Source organism: Neomonachus schauinslandi, chromosome 4 (genome assembly GCF_002201575.2).
Source record: "Neomonachus schauinslandi chromosome 4, ASM220157v2, whole genome shotgun sequence".
In the NCBI taxonomy this organism is placed as follows: Eukaryota; Metazoa; Chordata; class Mammalia; order Carnivora; family Phocidae; genus Neomonachus; species Neomonachus schauinslandi.
In genome coordinates, this window is record NC_058406.1 from 64,247,731 (window position 1) to 64,266,222 (window position 18,492).

General features: G+C 37.9%; 1 protein-coding gene across 1 annotated transcript in view; it reads left to right on the forward strand.

Moving 5' to 3' along the window:
- IFI44L (interferon induced protein 44 like) overlaps positions 1–18,492 on the forward strand; it is a 45,975-nt gene that overhangs the window by 19,053 nt on the left and 8,430 nt on the right. Inside the window, 2 exon segments of the mRNA XM_021690317.1 lie at positions 2,158–2,236; positions 2,239–2,393. Of these exon segments, the coding sequence (XP_021545992.1) occupies positions 2,158–2,236; positions 2,239–2,393 (234 nt within the window).

The window sequence follows — 18,492 nt, forward strand, 5'->3', positions numbered from 1 at the left end:
CAAATAGGTTCAATTCAACAAATACTTATTGATTGCCTGTCATAATTGAGTCAGTGTGATAGTCTCTAACCAGATACGCAGAAAACTAAAACAATTTCTCTGCACTCAAAAGCTTATAATTTTATTAGTGGAGGTGAGGGGTTGGGGGGAGTGGGATAGGAAAGAATAGACAGAGTATGAGTATGATAAATCTCACGAAGGGACTCAAAATCAAAAGTTTAGAGGAGGTGGGGAGCTCGGGTGGCTCAGATGGTTGAACGTCTCCTTTGGCTCGGGTCATGATCCCAGGGTCCCGGGATCGAGCCCTGCGTCAGGCTCCCTGCTCAGTGAGGAGCCTGCTTCTCCCTCTCCCTCTGCTGTTCTCTCCTCTTGTGCTCTCTGGCTCTATCTCTATGTCAAATAAATAAATAAAATCTTTAAAAATAAGTTTAGAGGAGGAAAATATTGTGTTAAAGGGAATGGGGAAGATTTCATTCCTGGAGTGTCACTGGGAAATAGCTTTCAAAGAGGAGGAGGATTTCAGGAGGTGAAGAGACAAAATGCGGAAAAAATTCAGGCTATGAGGATAGCCTAAGTCAATACCTCAGTGTAGGAAGAGGCAGTGTGAATGGGAAGCATGGGGTCATTCAGTTTAGTGGAGGGCTGAATCTTTGTAGGGGGAGATAGAGAAGTTATATTTGCATGAGGTGACTTTACTTAATTAGGTGCATTATGGGGAATCATAGCAATTTTTTTCTCTTAAGTTTTTATTTAAATTCCAGTTAGTTAACATACAGTGCAATATTAGTTTCAAGTGTATAATATAGTGATTCAACATATCCATATATCACCCAGTGCTCATCACAACAAGTGCCCTCCTTAATCCCCATCACCTGTTTCCCCCATCCCTCCCACCCCTTCCTCTCTGGTAACCTTCAGTTTGTTCTCTATAGTTCAGAGTTTATCTCTTAGTTTGTCTCTCTCTCTCTCTCTCTTTTTTACCCTTTGCTCATTTGTTTGGTTTCTTAAATTCCACATATGAGTGAAATCATATGGTATTTGTCTTTCTCTGACTTATTTCACTTAGCATAATACTCTCTAGCTCCATCCATATTGTTGCAAATGGCAAGATTTCATTCTTTTTGATGGCTGAGTAATATTCCATTATATATATATATACACACACACACACACCACATCTTCTTTATCCATTCATCAGTCGATGGACACTTGGGCTGTTTCCATAATTTGGCTATTGTAGATAATGCTGCTATAAAAAGTAGTGATATAACCAAACTGAAGCTTCACAAAAATTAATCTGCTACCTACATGCAGAATGAATTGAGTCGAAAGGAACCTGGACTTGGGATATCAGTTGGGAAGATGTAATGATAGCTAGTATTTGTTGAGCACTAAATATGTGATAAATTTTCTTTTTTTTTTTTTTAAGATTTTATTTATTTATTTTGAGAGAGAGAGAATGAGAGAGAACACATGAGAGGGGATAGGGTCAGAGGGCAAAGCAGACTCCCTGCCGAGCAGGGAGCCCGATGCGGGACTCGATCCAGGGACTCCAGGATCATGACCTGAGCCGAAGGCAGTTGCCTAACCAACTGAGCCACCCAGGCGCCCGTGATAAATTTTCTTATTCAATACTTACAACAACCTTGTGTCATTACCACATTTTATAGATGAAGAAACAAAAGCATAGAGAGTAAAGCATTTGCCAGTGTTTTTGACAGTGAGCCCTATTTTGAACCCAGACAGTGTCATTCCCAGATAAAGTAGTCTAAGCAAGAATTAAAATATCGTTATTAAACTAGTCTAGTAAATTTGACTAATCATGAGAATAACTCTTAATAGGAAACAGGGAAATTACAGATTCTAGCATAAGGGTATTAAAAATGCTTCAGTTTCAAAGTAATCTATATGGAACTATTAGTTACCTTTCATTTCTAAATCATATGGAATCTATTATGTGCATTCTTGATGAAAATTCATAGTGATATTGGAGATTGACTTGTGAAGCTCTTTAAGAAAGTATTTATGGGATCAGATCTCTATCTTCATTTTCCCCAATAGGAATACTATTGCCAAGCTCCTGCTTTTTGTTATTGCTTTCACAATATATATTGACCTAAAATAGTCTTTGTCACTGTTTCTATATTGCAGTTAGAGACCGTCCACAGAGAACTTGGATTTGCTCTTTCTGACATCTTGGTGGTTAGTAATTACACTTCAGAGTGGGAGTTGGACCCCATAAAGACATTCTGATCCTCTCTGCACTGAGACAGATGCTGTGGGCTGCAGATGACTTCTTAGAGGATTTGCCTCTTGAGAAAACAGGTAGATGCATTTGGTGGTATCGACACTTGAAGGTGTCCTGTATGGCTATTCCTGCTTGGATCTATTGGGTATGTGGCAGTTCACTGTGTCACTGTAGGTCGCTGTCTTGTGAGTAGTCCTACCCTTTAATTAACTGGCTGGATGTGTTTTTTTCCCCTCACATTTCCTGATTTCCCACACTTAAGGTACATCTTAGAGAATTTGCACTACTTCTCTTTCCCCCATGTCTTAAGATAGAATCTTTGAAATGATGCACCTCTGTCATTTCTACTGTCTGAACACCCCAAGTTGTATCCTTGCCCTCTTCTTTCAAAAAATATGCTTCTTTGCTTGTGACCCAGAAATGGATTGGATCAGCATTGTTCCTGATCAGATGTGATCTTTGATTACTTGCTGCTTTCTTGGGACCTATGTTTTTGCCTTTTTTGCCTTGACTTTTTTGACGTGTCTCCCGCCTCAGAGTTTCTCTTAATGCCATGTGGTCAGTGCTAGGTAGATGTATGTGCCTTTCATATTTATGGCCTCAGATTTTAGCATTACATGTATTCTCTCTCAAATTCTCTCAAGAATACATGCTGTACTGTTTCAATCAAAGATCAGACAGAAGTTTCAATTTATACTCAAATCTTATGTTAGTTTGTGAGAAATCAAATTAGAATATCATATCCTCTTTATTCTCTCTCACTTGCAAACTACTAAGAAACTCTCAGGTTACTACTGACTCCACCATCTTGGTTTCTCCATGTCTTCTCTCCTTCATGGAGCATTCACTCCCAAAGTCAGGGCTGGTTGGCTTAGACCCCCCAGTAGCCCAATGTTCCTCCTCCTGGTTGCTTTTCCCTAGATTATCCAGTAAGAATATTTTGTTTCTCTTTTCTCAGAGATCAAAGAAAAGGAATAATCAAGTGTGTAAAAGAAGGAAAAAATATGTGAACCCTTCACATACTAATAATATTTATCTCATCATAGAAGATTGAAAATTGAGAAATAAGAAAACACAGGAAAAAGAGAAGTAGCTGAAACAGAAGGGACATGTTTTATTTATGTCTGGGATGAAGATACATATATAAAATCATAATACCTGCAACTAACGAGGAACAGTGGGCTTTAAAGCCATTAATGGTGGGAAAAAATGATCATAATTTTTTTGGATTTATGTTCTGTATCCGTGAAAATTGAAAGTTTCTGTTTAGAAAATCTGAATTTAACTTGTGTGTGTGTGTGATTTTGGAAAAGTTTATTTTAATTTGTCAGAGTCTTCTGGTCTTCACCTACATCATCTTAATTTTGTCTTCTTGTTTTATTTCTAAAGTATTTGATCTTCTCTTTGGGTCTCCAGTTAATGTTATATTCTTTAACCTAAAGCCATTTTTTTGTTTGTTTAATATCTGAAACCCTCTTCTGAGAAGTGACAATATTGGTAAGAGTTTGAGAGGATTAAAACTGACAAAGACTATTGTTTGATTTTTTCTGTCAATTATGACCATTTTAGTTACAAGTGACAAACCTCAACCTGAATTACATGATTAAAAAATAATCAAACCATATAAAAGGCTGGGATTGAACTTAACTGCCTCAGAAATGGTTGAATCTAGGGATTCAAAAGCTATTCTCTCTTTCTCTCTCTCATACACATGCACGCACACACACACACACACACACACACATTCTGGTTCCTTCTTCGTGTCTATTGCTGTCATTCTCTCAGTCTAGCATTCTTGATAAATCTTAAGCCATTTGAATCCAAGCTTCAAGTTGACATTCATTCAGTCTTGTGACCCAAAAAGGAAGAGGGCTTTTCTTTTCCAGTTTCGCTGTGAAATAATCCAAAAAAGGACTGCAATTGATTTAGTTTAAATCATATGCTTACCCCAGGAACAATCACTTTATCTGCAGAAGAGAGAGAAATATGATCATCCCATCTTAAGTCATACTTTCCCAGGAAGAGTGATTTGTTATTAGAAGGGAGTTAAACATGGACCTGGGCACTGTTGGATTAACTGAGCTGGAGAGGCACCTCAATATCTATCTTATGGATTAGGGAAGTTTTCTATCTAGTTTCTCACTTAGATTATAAAGAAAGTCTTATTAATAAGTCTAAAAATGATTAATAATTACTTTTAAAAAGTTTTTTTTTATTAAAGTAACGTATACATATAAAAAGTGCACAGTTCATAATTATATGGCTCAATACATTTTGATAGACTTAACCCATGAAACTAGAACTCAGGTAAGAAACAGAACATTCTAGAAGTCCCCTTTAAGCCCCAGTCTAGCTACCTAGGATATCCACTATTCTGACTTTTAATTGCATAGATTAGTCTTGTCCTTTTTTATCCCTTATATAACATTATGCACTATTTACCCTTTTGGGTCTGACTTCTTTCATGAGATAATGTATTTGTTAGATTCATTTTATTGCACATAGGTAAAGATAGTTTATTCTCATCTATCCTATTATCGTGATGTTAATGGGTAGTTCTAATACTCTCCTTATAGGTCAATAATACATTCCATATATGTTGCATTAAGCATTTTTCTGATTTATAACTACATAGAAATAAACCATATGATTTTGGGTCTTTCCAATTTTGTATAATAGTAAAGATTCCATAATGGGAACATACTATATTTCAATTTGTAAGTATAGCTTGAAAATGAGGAGTAGCATTATGAAGAAGTTGACATTATCCTAAAATTTACAGGGTAGTGTAAAGGGTCAAACATAGCCAAGATGTTCTTGAAGAACGAAGTGGGAAAACAGGTATAAAGAGACATATTAAAAAATGTAAGTTGACTGTGGTGCATTAATAAATTAATGGAACAGAATGGAGAGTCCAGAAACAGACTTAAACATGTCTGGACATTTGTTCTATGATAAGGGTAGCATTACAGATGAATGGAAAAATAACAGACAATTCATAAGAGTTCTAGTCAATTGGTCATCCATATGGGGAAAAATAAAACTGAATTCCTCACATCATACACAAAAGTCTACTTTAGTTGGACTAAGCACCTAAATGCTAAAAGGCTTTTAGAAGATAAAATAGAAGGGTACTTTTATAACTCGGGGGTAAGGGAATATTTCTTAAGTCATATTTCTTAAACCAGATACAAAAGCTTAATTTCAGAAGAGATTGAAAATTCAGCTACGTTGAAATCAGTAACCTTTATATTCAACAAATCCCATTAAGATAGTGAAAAGACACAGCAAAATGTGGGAGAACATATTAGCAAAGAACTAATAAAAGGGTGTACAAAGAAATCCTACAGGTCTAGAAGAAAGCTAAAATATAAAAGAAAATGAACCAAAGACTTGCGAAGGTGCTCTAAAGAAAAAGGAAATTCAAATATCCAGTACAGAAGAAACATGTTCTGTATCATCTATATCTACCTATATATATAAAGTTCCAAACTAAAATAATTTGGTTCTTTTTTACTTTTATTGAAATTTAATTGACATATAAAGTACACATATTTAAGGTGTAAAAATTGAGTGAGGTTTGACATATGAATACACTGTAAAATAGTCTTGACAGTCAAGATTACAAATATTTCTATCCCCCCCCCCCCAAAAAAAATGACAGAGTGACTTTGTAATCCATTCTCTTTATTCTACCTCTTGTTCCGGTCCTCAGACAACCACTGGTCTGTATTCTGTCACTTTAAGTTACTTTTCATTTTTTAGAATTTGTATGCATGAAATTGTAAAGAATATACTCTTTTGCGTCTGGCTTCATTTATTCAGTATGTTTTGAGATTCAACCATGCTGTTGCATGTAACAATAGTTCTTTTTATTGCTGAGTAGTATTTCGTTGTGTGAATATACTACATTTCTTTATCCATTCACCTGTTAACAGACTTTTGGATTGTTTCCAGTAAAGGACATGCTATACAGACAGACCCAATGAGTTACCATTTTGACTCTCAGTTACATATCTTAAGGGTACATTTTATGTATGCATCAAAATACATGTATAAGAATTTTTGTAGTAGCATCCCAATTGGAAGCAACCCACATGCCCATCAATAGTAGAAAAGATAATAAATTGTGGTATATTATATAGAGTACTTCATTTCATATAGCAAAGAAAATTAAAGAACTATAACTATATATATCAGTGTACATATTGCAAATATAATATTGACCAAAAGGATAAAGACATGAATGAATCTATACATTATAAATAGATTTGTATAAATCTCACAAAAGTTCTGAATAAAAGAGAGGAAATGATGGTAATTACCTTTCAAGGGTTTGGGGTTGTGACGAGTCAGGAGCTCACCTAGTGGTTCTGCAGAAGCTAAAAATGTCCTTTGTTTTGAACAGGGTGGTGGTAAAATGGATCTTTGCTTTATAATTATTTTTAAGTTCTACATTTGTATTTTATGTACTTTTCTGCATGTATTATATGTTTCATAATTAAAACAGAAAAAATGAGAAGTGATATTATATACAAACATTAGAATTAGACAAAACTGGGTCTCTGCTACATAATAGGTGAACTTTAAGAAGTCTTTCATTTTCCTGTCTTACAGATGATGGTAACACTTTATTCATAGATATGTTGTAAGAGCTAAATTAGATAATATATACAGCTAGATTATCAGTGCAGGCACTTAGAAACGCAGGTGCTGATGGACATTGCCAATCTTGTATAACAACAAACTGATAAGTTACTATGTCTCTCTATTGTAAATTTAACTTTATTGTAGTTGAAAACAAAGGTAAGACTTGGACTTTGATAGCTCATAAAAAAATGAAAGAGACCGAAAGCCAAATTATCAGAGTTTTTGCTTTTGGTTGTTTGCTATGCGATTTTTTAAAAAAATATACCTTTGGCTTCAAGGGCATACTGTAACTCAAATTCAATTTGCTTTATAATAGCAAATAGAAACATATTAAATGGCTTGGTCACGTCTGCCCCCTACTGGTTAATTTACAAAGTGGAAAGGATGCTGAAGGTTGAATTTGGAAGCTTGAATAGAAAGTGCTGAGGTTTCTAATCTTAAAAAAAACTATCACAACAGACAAATTTTCAAATGTGTAATTTTGTTAAAGGTACGCAACATTTAAATAGAAGATAATTTTCTCCTGGTGTTGAAGATGTGGCAGTACTTGGAAATGCTGTGGTTTGCATTCTCTAATGTTTCTGGCATTATATTAGACTTATTATGTACGCATATTTGCATTTTAAGCTAAACATTAATGTGTCCTATTTTAGCATTTTTGCTAACCTGCAGAATAGAAATTTAATATGTAATACTTAAGGCTTATGGTGACCAACGAACACACAAAATTGGTACTTTTGCCTTTTGCTTTTCATAAATGTGACCCCCAATTATATTACTTTTGGATAATGAAGTCTTGAACCCACTTATACAGGAGTTAATTTGTATAGATAAATCACAGTTGTGGGGAACAGGAGAAACATTATACTTCAAGTGCCATGTTCTCTCAATTTGAATTTCTATTTGATTTAGGATTATTACATATGAACCAAGAGTTTGCGAATTAGTTACTATAGTAAATTGCTATAAAAACATGAAAATATGCCCCGTTTCCATGTCAGTGCTGCCTTCATTGAGATTTACAGTGGATTCCTTTCAGCTACGTAGTATTGAGTCCAACCCTTTCTTAGGACGGTTTTCCTAATCTGGACATATTTGATCTCAAACCCTAAAAAAGAGCTCAACTGAGTGACTTCCTCCTCTTCACTGTTTTGTGCATCCTCCTGTCTCCATGGCTTTGTTCATACTTTGGGGGCAGTTACTTAATTTCTCTTTGCCTTGTCTTCTCATCTGGTAAATAGGATACTTTACCTACATTGATTATTTTGAGGATTAAATGAGAAAGTATATGTAAAGTACTTTTTTGAAAAGCCTCTGAAACACATTAAGCACTAAATAACTGTCTTTATAAGTTAAGGCAGTTAACCATTATTCATTTTTCCCTGATCTTGTATAATATTCCTCCCCCACTCCCATCTACCACCTACCAATAACAGATTGTTTTCTCTGCCATTGGCCTTCTGCTGACTCTGTAGATACCACTCAAGCATTATGACACTCTATGTGAATTACCTCGCTACATGACTGGGTACATGGCACACAGCTTCTTGTGGGCAGGATTCCAATTACACAGTTTCTGTGCATAGTAGATGTCCAGTAATGTTTTGGGAGACTAAATGAAGTGATTAGAAAACATATGAAGGTTGATGGAATGTGAACCCGATTCATTTAATGCCAGTTGAGAACAATAACAAAAAATTATTTTTAAATGTAGGAAACTAAAGTAGGAAAAGGCAAAGAAAGGCGGAACTGAAGCCATTACTCCTTTTAATAGTCAGTCGTAATGGCTATCTGCATTCTTCAGACTCCGGCAGAAAATAGAAGGAACTCCAGGTCGTTTAAGCAATGTAATTTAATGTAGAAATTTGACTACGCAAGTGATGGAAAGCCAAGAAGTCAAATGAAAGACAGAGAAGCAAACCATAGTTTAGCCAAATATGGGAGACGAAACTTTACTTCTACCCATCTTAAGTGTTTTTAGCTGGGTCTCTTTAACAAAAGTCAGATCAGCAAGAGAAAAACAGTTTATTAACACATGCACACTGCACATCATGAGGGAGAAACCTCAGTGAGTAACTCAAAGCTGTGGCTTAGAAAAAGATATATGCACTCCTATGTTCATTGCAGCATTATTTACAATAGCCAAGATATGGCAGCAACCTAAGTGCCCATCAGTGGATAAATGGAGAAAAAAAATATATACAACAGAATATTACTCAGCCATAAAAAGAATGAAATTTTGCTATTTGCGACAATGTGGTTGGACCTAGAGGGTATTATGCTAACTGAAATAAGTCAGACAGAGAAAGACAAATACCATATGATTTCACTTATGTGTGGAATCCTAAAACAAAACGGGGGTGCCTCAGTGGATCAATTGGTTAAGCGTCCAACTGTTGATTTTGGCTCAAGTCATGATCTCAGGGTCATGGGATTGAGCCGGTGTCTTTGAACTCCGCCCTCAGCAGGGAGTCTGCACCAGGATTCTCTCTCTCCCTCTCCCTCTGCCCCTCACCCCACCTCTGAAATAAATAAATAAATCTTTAGAAAAACAGAAACAAAACAAATGACCAAACAAACAAAAAAACTATAAACAGACTCAAATACAGAGAACAAACTGATGGTCAGAGGGGTTGGGGGTGGGGGGTGGGCAAATAAGTAAAGGGGATTAAGAGGTACAAACTTCCACTTATAAGATAAATAGATTGTGGGGATGAAAAGTACAGCATAAGGAATACAGTGAATAATACTGTAATAACATTGGATGGTGACTACATTTGAGCATTGTGTAATGTACAGAATTATTGAGTTACTATGTTGTACACCTGAAATGTATATAACATTGTATGTCAACTTCAAAAACACACACACACACACACACACACACACACACCCAAAGTTATGGCTTACAACTCCAGCTTATGTAGCATCTTCAATGAAGAACAATAAATTTGTAGGGAAATAACAGGATAAGGAGAGCAGTTTTAGGCTTCCAAGGATAGCAAGCTGTGAGATGGTAAATACATGGGAGGGCTCTCATCAAGTAAGGTTTGTTTGCAGATTGCTCTGGGCTGATACGAGACTGTCTCCAGTAAAAGGAGAATTTATAGCTTACCTTTAGGCAGAAAGGGGGAGGATAGGGAGAGCTTTTCTTGCGTTCCCTACTTCTTAATTGCTTTTAGCTCAAAATAATTTTTATGTCCAAGAGGCATATTTTGGGGGTGACGTATTCTAATTTCTTTCAACTAAAACAGGAAGCCTCTACCACCCTCAGGGCAGAAAGAACAATGTGACAAGATAGAGTTCCCAGGACCAAGAGGCAAAGCTCTTTGGAGGAAGCTAACATTAGTGGGAACTTCCTTGTGACAAGTGACACTGCTCCGGGTGGGGCTATCCCAGGAAGCTAGAGCCAGGAAGAGGATGCTTTTGCTGCCAGAGGTCATGCTCAAGAGTAAGAGAGGAGCCCAAGATCTCCCACGTCTGCCCTCCCATCTCTAGCAGGTACCTCGCACTGGCCAGACCCAGATATAAACCCACTGAGGTGGGAGCCTGGAGAAAGCAGCCTGCAGAAGTGGGCTTTTCTTTTTTTCCTTTTCTTTCCTTTTTTAAAGATTATTTATTTATTTATTAGAATGAGAGAGCACAAAGGGAGAGTGAGAGGGAGAAGCAGACCCCCCACCGCTGAGCAGAGAGCCCGATGTGGGGCTCCATCCCAGGACCCTGGGATCTCGACCTGAACCTAAGGGAGATGCTTCACTGACTGAGCACCCAGATGCCCAGAAGTGGGCTTTTCTGTGACACTGGGTGGAATGAGGTGCCTGCCTGAGGAACAGATCTGGAGGCAAAGTGCAGCGGATCATCCCATAACCTCTTTTCTTCCCCACGATTTAACATTGTGACCTCTGGTCTTCTCTCCATTCCTAAACACAGGATAAATGTTCATGCTTTCACTACTGCATCATGGCATGCAGTCTCTGTTTCTTCCTACTGGAATTTAACAAATTGTTCAAAGCCCAATTTGACTGCATTTTATAACTTTTCTCATGCTATCAGTTACATAGAGTATCCCACTTGTACTTTATAGTACTTTGGTTATATTTCTTTTGTAGCAATAATTTTTGCTTTAGAGTATGGTGACTTATGTATGTATCCTTCTCTCCTAATATTAAAAATATTTTTGGCTAATGCTTGACCAAAAAGCCCCCCCCCCGATTCAACACTTTCTTTGATGCCAAAATGTGTGGATTGTGAGTTGTGTCCAAAGGGCATTACCTGAGATTGTTTGCCTCCATCCATGGCCCAGGGACTCCAGCATCAGGGCAAACTTCTATTAGTTCAAGACACAGGAAAAGAAATTTCCTCCTGAGGTATGGGGAGGTTGAAGCTACAATGGATGTCAAGATTTTGCTCTCTCTTTAGGAGAATCCATTTTTGGCACGAAACTAATGTAGTTAGAAAAATAAGTACATTGAATTTTTTTAAAAAAGATTTTATTTATTCATTTGAGAGAGAGACAGAGAGCACACAAGCAGGGGGAAAGGGAGAAGCAGACTCCCCACTGAGCCAGCCAGGAGCCCAATGTGGGGCCTGATCCCAGGACCCGGCGATCATCAAGCCAAAGGCAGAGCTCAACCATCTGAGCCACCCAGGCACTCCAGGGCATTGAATTTTTTTAAAGACTGTTGTTTTCTTCGAAATACAGAGAAGGTTTCTATCTCTTTTTCAAGACAAGTCTCCAGAGGGTGAGAAAGTTATAGTCAGTATGTTTTTCCTTTACAAGGAAAAGGAGGCTGATTTATTAACACCAGTATCAGGGTTGGTCAAAATCTGCAGATGTACCTTCAAACTACGTGTTTTCCAACGTCTCATACTACACATTTCTCAGTATTCTGCGAACAGATAATTCACCTGTTCAACAACCTTCTCTATTAAGCATCCACGTGCCATGGACCGTGCAAATGTTTCAGGAGGGTTAGTTCTGCACAAAGTTTGGTTACGGTGATCCCCGGGATGGTGAGGCGGTTCCTTTCAGTGTGTGGATTGGGGCTATCAAGGGCCCCGTTTGAATTAAAATGATACCATCTAACTGAATCATAGCAATGCCAAGGGCATGCATTTTAACAGATAGGCCTTAGTTAGTCATTCCAAGATCTCAGCATCTAGAAACTTGCAACTATTTTGTGATGTCACAGACTTGAGATATTCTTCAAAGTCTCAGACTATGGATTTGTGAGACTCTCTCCTGTACTGTTCTAATTTTGCTTCTTTTCCAGGCATATTTTGCTTTTAAAACATTTAGCACTCATCTGGGCTACATTTTCTATGCATTCCATATTTCTATGCATGGAAAATATGCTTATCCTGAAAATCATGTAAATCGTAAGTTATAAGAATGGACTCTTATTTGTATCCGAGAAAATGGATTCCTTCCATCCTTCAAGATTATTATTCGTGAGATTCTCTACAATGTAGAGTATTGTTCCAGATTCTAGAGTCTGAGGAAGTAGCATTAAAATGGGACTTTGGAAGCAGGGATTCAAGATTTTGCTCTATCGTTAAGTAGTTCTGTGATTTGAGGTTAATTTCTTTACTTTGTAAGATTTAGTTTATTTGTAAAATTAGGAGGTTGGACTTTACAAGATTAATTCTAAGCTTGTTTCCAGCTCTGAAATTCTATGATATTATGATTTAAATATTTGCATATATGGGGCAGGCAGCTAAACCTCTATGAAGTACACACCTCTGACACATGAGGTCCTAAGTGATATAACCTGATTTTGCAAGTATCTTCGATGAGCAAGTGGTGGGAGAAATACAGAAAGACATTGGCAACCTGTAGGTTCCAGACCATCTTTCTGTGACTTTTATCTCACTTTTCCCTCATTTTCTATTCAAAACAAGTTTTATCACAATTTGCAGCTGAGTAGAATCAAAGCCGGACATAAAAATCAATCCATGTTTATTCTGTTTTCATAGACCATTTAAAATTACCAAATGATGTGCCAAGGATCTGTAATTGGTCCCGGTGTGTCATCTGTGGGCCCAAATGAGGAGACTGTATGTCCAGAGAAGTGAGAATATCATTTCATTACTCCAGGCAGGTGAAGTCTGTGCAGACAGGAAGAGACAAGCTCATAATCCATAGTGAGGCCTGGGCAGTGGGGAGGGCAGGAGAGTGACAGATGGAGCAGATAGAAAGGGACAGGCAGATCGGGGCAGTGAGGACTCGAGAGGCTGGGAACACATCTGCACTGGGAAAGAATCATGGGAATGCAGGCCCTGGGAGCTTCAACAGTGATCATTGATCAGGATGATGGCTAGGTGGCTCTGTCAGCTGCTAATTTCATGTTTTTTCTTTTTTGCCATTAGTCACAAAATGAATCAGTTGCATTAAGAGCCAGTATCAGTCATATAACGACAAGGGAAAACAACAATAATATTTTCCTGCACAACACTTATTATTGTTATTTTCCCTGCACCACACTTATTATTGTTGTTTTCCCTTAATGCCAGTTATTATAAATACATTGCAAAAATTTAGAATAATATGCAGGATTATAAGACAAAGACTCACAAGGGCTGATCGTAACCCGTGCACTCTTTTCAATCATCGTTTATTAATTTATATGATGCTTCAGAGTGATCAAATCCCCTCACCAAAATCAAAGATTAAGGACAGCCAAACTACACTTAAAATATCTAAAGAAACATGTTGTTTACTTCATTCTTCCCAGGTGCCTGCCAAAAAGTGCCTGAATATGCAGAGATGGAGAATCAGGTAGCTTCTTGGCTGTATAAGTCACCAGTGAAACCTGCCTACATTTCTGAGAGTTCTTCCTAAAAATGACCCATTACAAGCGGCTCTACCTAGGCTCAAATGGGCGACCTGCTGTTTTAATGTGGTGTTTCCTAGCTGGAGCTGTAGAAACGCATCAGAAAGGGCACTCACACTTAAATGTTCAGTGGATTTTCAATCAAAGTTCCAAAGTCATTCAGCAGGAAAATATCGCCTTTTCAAAAATAGTGCTGGAACAAATAGATAAATACATGCAGGGGGAAGAAAGAGACTCCAACCCTTATCCTACCCCATATACCAAGGTTAACCCCAAATGGGCCATAAAGTTAAATGTAAGAGCTAAAATTATTTAAGAAAGCTTAAACGAAAATCTTTATAATACTGGATTAGACAAAGATTTCCTAACCAGAACCCAAACCCCACATGAAACAAAAATTGAAAAATGGACTAGATCAGGGGCGCCTGGGTGGCTCAGTCAGTTAAGCATCTGCCTTAGGCTCAGTTCATGATCCCGGGGTTCTGGGATGGAGTCCCACTTTGGGCTCCCCACTTAGCTGGGAGCCTGCTTCTCCCTCTCCCTCTGCCGCTCACCTTGCTTGTGCTCTTTCTCTCTCTGTCAACTAAGTAAATAAAATCTTTTAAAAAAAGAATTATAAGAAAAATGGACTAGACCCAATCAAAAATGTTTTCTTTTTGAAATATCTATGTCAACAAAGAGCCAATAGCCAAAAAATAAGCAGAAGACCTCATCCAGAGCATATAAAGAACTCTTACTCAAAGATAAAAAAATTTTAAATGGGCAAAGGATTTGAAGAGATACTTCACAAAAGTGGCCAATTACATCACAACCCATGACAAAGGATGACCAACACCAGCAGTCATCAGGGAAATGCCATTGAAAACACAGCACTGCCTATGATTTCTCTTATAGCAAGGCCTGCCTTTAAGAAATTAACATTACATTGAAGCCTTCTACTTCCATAATTTGGGAAAATAAGCATTCTATGGTTATTGAGAAGCAGCAAGCAATAGTGAAGAGAGATAGAAGTAATTGGGTTCTGAGTACTTTGTCATAGAGCTCAGTATCTGCATGGAAATATAATAAAAGGGATGAAAAAGGGTATCCAATGGCATTTCAGACATGAGTAGTCATCATAACTTCATACTCTCTCCGTGGCATTTCACCTGCCAAAGATCTCCTTGGGACCAGATTCCATTCTCAGGTAGGTCATAGTTTGGACTCTTCTGTGTCACATAATTGTATTATCTCTACTATCACAAAGTGAATCCCTTGGACACTCAGTGAAAATATAATATACTTTATATTGTAAAGACATCTCTCAGGATTTCCAGCCTAAGGTCACTTTTTCTTGGAATGAAACAGACAGCTCTATCATTTGGCAATCCTAGTAGCAAAAGTCTTGAGACTATTATTTACTTTTAAAAAGAGATTTAAAAAAAAAAAGTGCCACTTCTGGTTTTAAGGGAGTAGCTTGCATCAGAGCAAACTTCCTGTCTTAAAACAAGCAATAAACACTGGATACAATAAAAAAAAAAAATCAGTAAATGAAAATGGCTATTTAAAAGCACTGGGGAAAAAAAAATAAAAACATTGGAAGGGAACCAAGGCAACCAGAAATAAGAAAAAAAAAAAAAACAACAACACTGAAGTAACTTCCTCTTCCTCTGCAACTTTTGCCCCTTGAGGCACTTGCTGATGAACAGGTTTGAAGGTCAAAATCTAAATAAAACAGGCTTAAAGCTTGTTGTAATCTCACCTGGCTAGTGATGTAAAATACCCAGGAATTCCTGACTTCACTGGCAAGGTCCTGAAGAAAAGGGAACCATGGAGAAGTGAAGCCATCTTTCTAGTTGGCTTTTGCCCTCATAATATTTTATAAAATGAGTAAGGAGCCTACTCTGAAGGACCTCAGCTTGTTTTCTGTGGAAATACCTGGAGCTTCCCACTCTTTGTTCAGAATTAGCCTCCAGAGACCACCACAGGGGGAAATTTCCAGTACAAGCCCTTCCCTTTTTTGTGTGTGTAGTTCAAGGTGAACTAATCCACCATGGAAACAACAATAAAAGAAACCCAAGAGTCTTGAGACCAACATCTGATGAAGAAAGGATTAAATGTACAAAGACGGGGTGCCTGGGTGGCTCAGTTGGTTAAGCGACTGCCTTCGACTCAGGTCATGATCCTGGAGTTCCAAGATCGAGTCCCACATCGGGCTTCCTGCTCGGCGGGGAGTCTGCTTCTCCCTCTGACCCTCTCCCCTCTCATGCTCGCTCTCTCTCTCATTCTCTCTCTCAAATAAATAAATAAAATCTTTAAAAAAAAATAAATAAATGTACGAAGACGAAAGAACAATGCATTTTGACGAGTGAGGGGCTGGCTGCATCAGTTCTCATGTTTTTTTCTGGAAACTGGTTCCTGGGTATCTGGTTGTAGAGACCACCAAAGGTTTCATAGCACCTCACCCTCTCACCAAAGTGACTTTAGGGTAGGAGTCAGCAAACTTTTTCTGTTGAAACTGGGTAGTCAATATTTTCAGTTTTTTTGGTCATCTAGTCTCTGTCGCCGCTAGTCCGCTCTGCTGTTGTGGAGGAACGCAGCCAGAGACAAAACGTAAATAATGAGAATGGCTGTGTTCCAATAAAATTTTATTTACGGACACTGAAATTTAAATAAATTTCATCTCATTTTCATGCATCATGAATTACTATTTTCTTTTGATATCTTTTTTTTTCCACCATTGAAAATCTAAAAAACAAGGTGATGAGGATTAAGGAGAGCACTTGCCGCGATGAGTGCCGGGTGTTGAATGGAAGTGTTGAATCACTAGATTGTACACCTGAAACTGATATTACACTGTGCATTAGCCATTAAATTCCATTAAACTGGAATTTAAATAAAAACTTAAAAAAATAAACAAAATATTTTTAAAATCCCGACTTTTCAGTCACAGGCTGTACGAACACAGGTAATGGATGCATTGGACCCATGGCTATGGTTTTCTGATCTCTGCCTTAGGGTTCAAGTCCTCCCTGATATTCAGGATCCTCAGGAGTTTTGGTACTCTTTCTCTGTAATGAAGGCATATGGTCATATGGAATTTCAGGGAAATACTCTTGAGGATAATCTGTTCCTGGAATCGACTTCAGCTGCTAAATAGCCACATCATCAAGGAAGAGAAGATGGCTTGTTAGTTTCATGGTTATTCTCAGTGGTGGCTCCAGAAATAACTTGCTTGATTTTTCTCCTTCTTCAGAGTAACAGGCTCGAAACATGAATGAGAAATCATGCCATGTGACGCACTGTACTGTCAAGAAGGTAATGTGGAGTGAGACATAATTTATGTTTTTGTCGTTGAAATTTTACATTTGTTAATGAATGGCTTCTATTTAATGAACAGGTATAAGACCACTAGATTCCTGCACACGTGCCCGGGGGGGCCATCAGTGAGGAGGCGAGTGACTAGCTGTCTGGCTGAAGCAACATTAAACATACTGACATGTATCTTTTCTTTATGAGTCGAGCCAGGAACAGTCTGATAAATGCAAAAAAAAAGAAAGGCGAAATGGCAGTAAGATAATAAGGGCATACGATAGTACGCATCCAATTGTAAGATTGTTGTAGTTCAGAGATTTATACTCAAGTGGAAAAAAAAAACCCAACCAGAAATCTATCCCTAAGATTATAATAAGTTTATGCAAATCTTTTCAATGCAAATGAGAAAGTGTTAGAAATGAGTTTTAGGCGGACGTGAGGATACCCCATTCCAAGGCAAGTTTCCAGTTTTGGAAAAGAAAATCAAACCTGATGTTTATAGCAAATTTGGGAAATGGTTTTCTCACCTCTATCAAAAAATGGCCTCCTGTTTTTCCCTGAGAGAGTACTTCTAAAAAAGGCGTTAAGTCCGAGGAGTTTCGCTGACATAGAGAAAGGTTAAGGCGGAACATACTAAGACAACAGTAAGAGGTTGCTTCAGAGAGGGTGTCTTGGCAAGAAATGGAGTATTTGAGTGAAAAGACTCACGGTACTGGCTCTCAAATCACGGTAGAGTTGTCCTAGTCCAGCAGCAAGCGAGAGTTTTGCAAAGGCCATTAACTGAAAGGACCAGTAGATGGCATAAATAAGTCAGGATAGACTCAGAGGCTCAAGGAAAGGAAAAGAACATTCTGGCAGCTCCTTACTTTTATGTCTAATGCTTCTGTCTGAGCTGGACTATTTGCCTCTCTGATCCTAGCACTCTGAGCTATTGTTGCGACTTTAGTTCACGTTCAAGAACGGTCCCACAAACACATCCTGAGGTACTTAGGACCAAAAACTCAATGAACTGACGAGATCAAGAGAATTATATTTACCAGCGTTATTTTTCTATACCCCCATGCTCTTTTTCCTTTCTAACCCCTTCTTTTCCTTCTTCCTCTGTCCCTCCCTCCCTCCCTCCTTTCCTTTATGCCTTTATCCCTTTAATAGTCAAAGGGACTTAAAAAAAAAATCAGATCAAATTACTTCCAGGCTTTAAAATGTCCAAAAGAAATACAAAGTTAAACACAGATCACACAGGCACACACTCAAAATCTTCCTACAACCCTTATGAGAAAATCCAAATTTCTTTCCATCTTCTCACCATGACTTTACCCTCCTCGTTCTCTTTCCTTTTTCCACATGTCTCATACTTTCACACTCTAAACCAGACACACTGGGTCCATTGTGGTCCTGAGCACACCTTACCCCCCACCAGCTGGATACCACCTCCACCACCTTGAGAACTTTGCACCTACTGTTTGC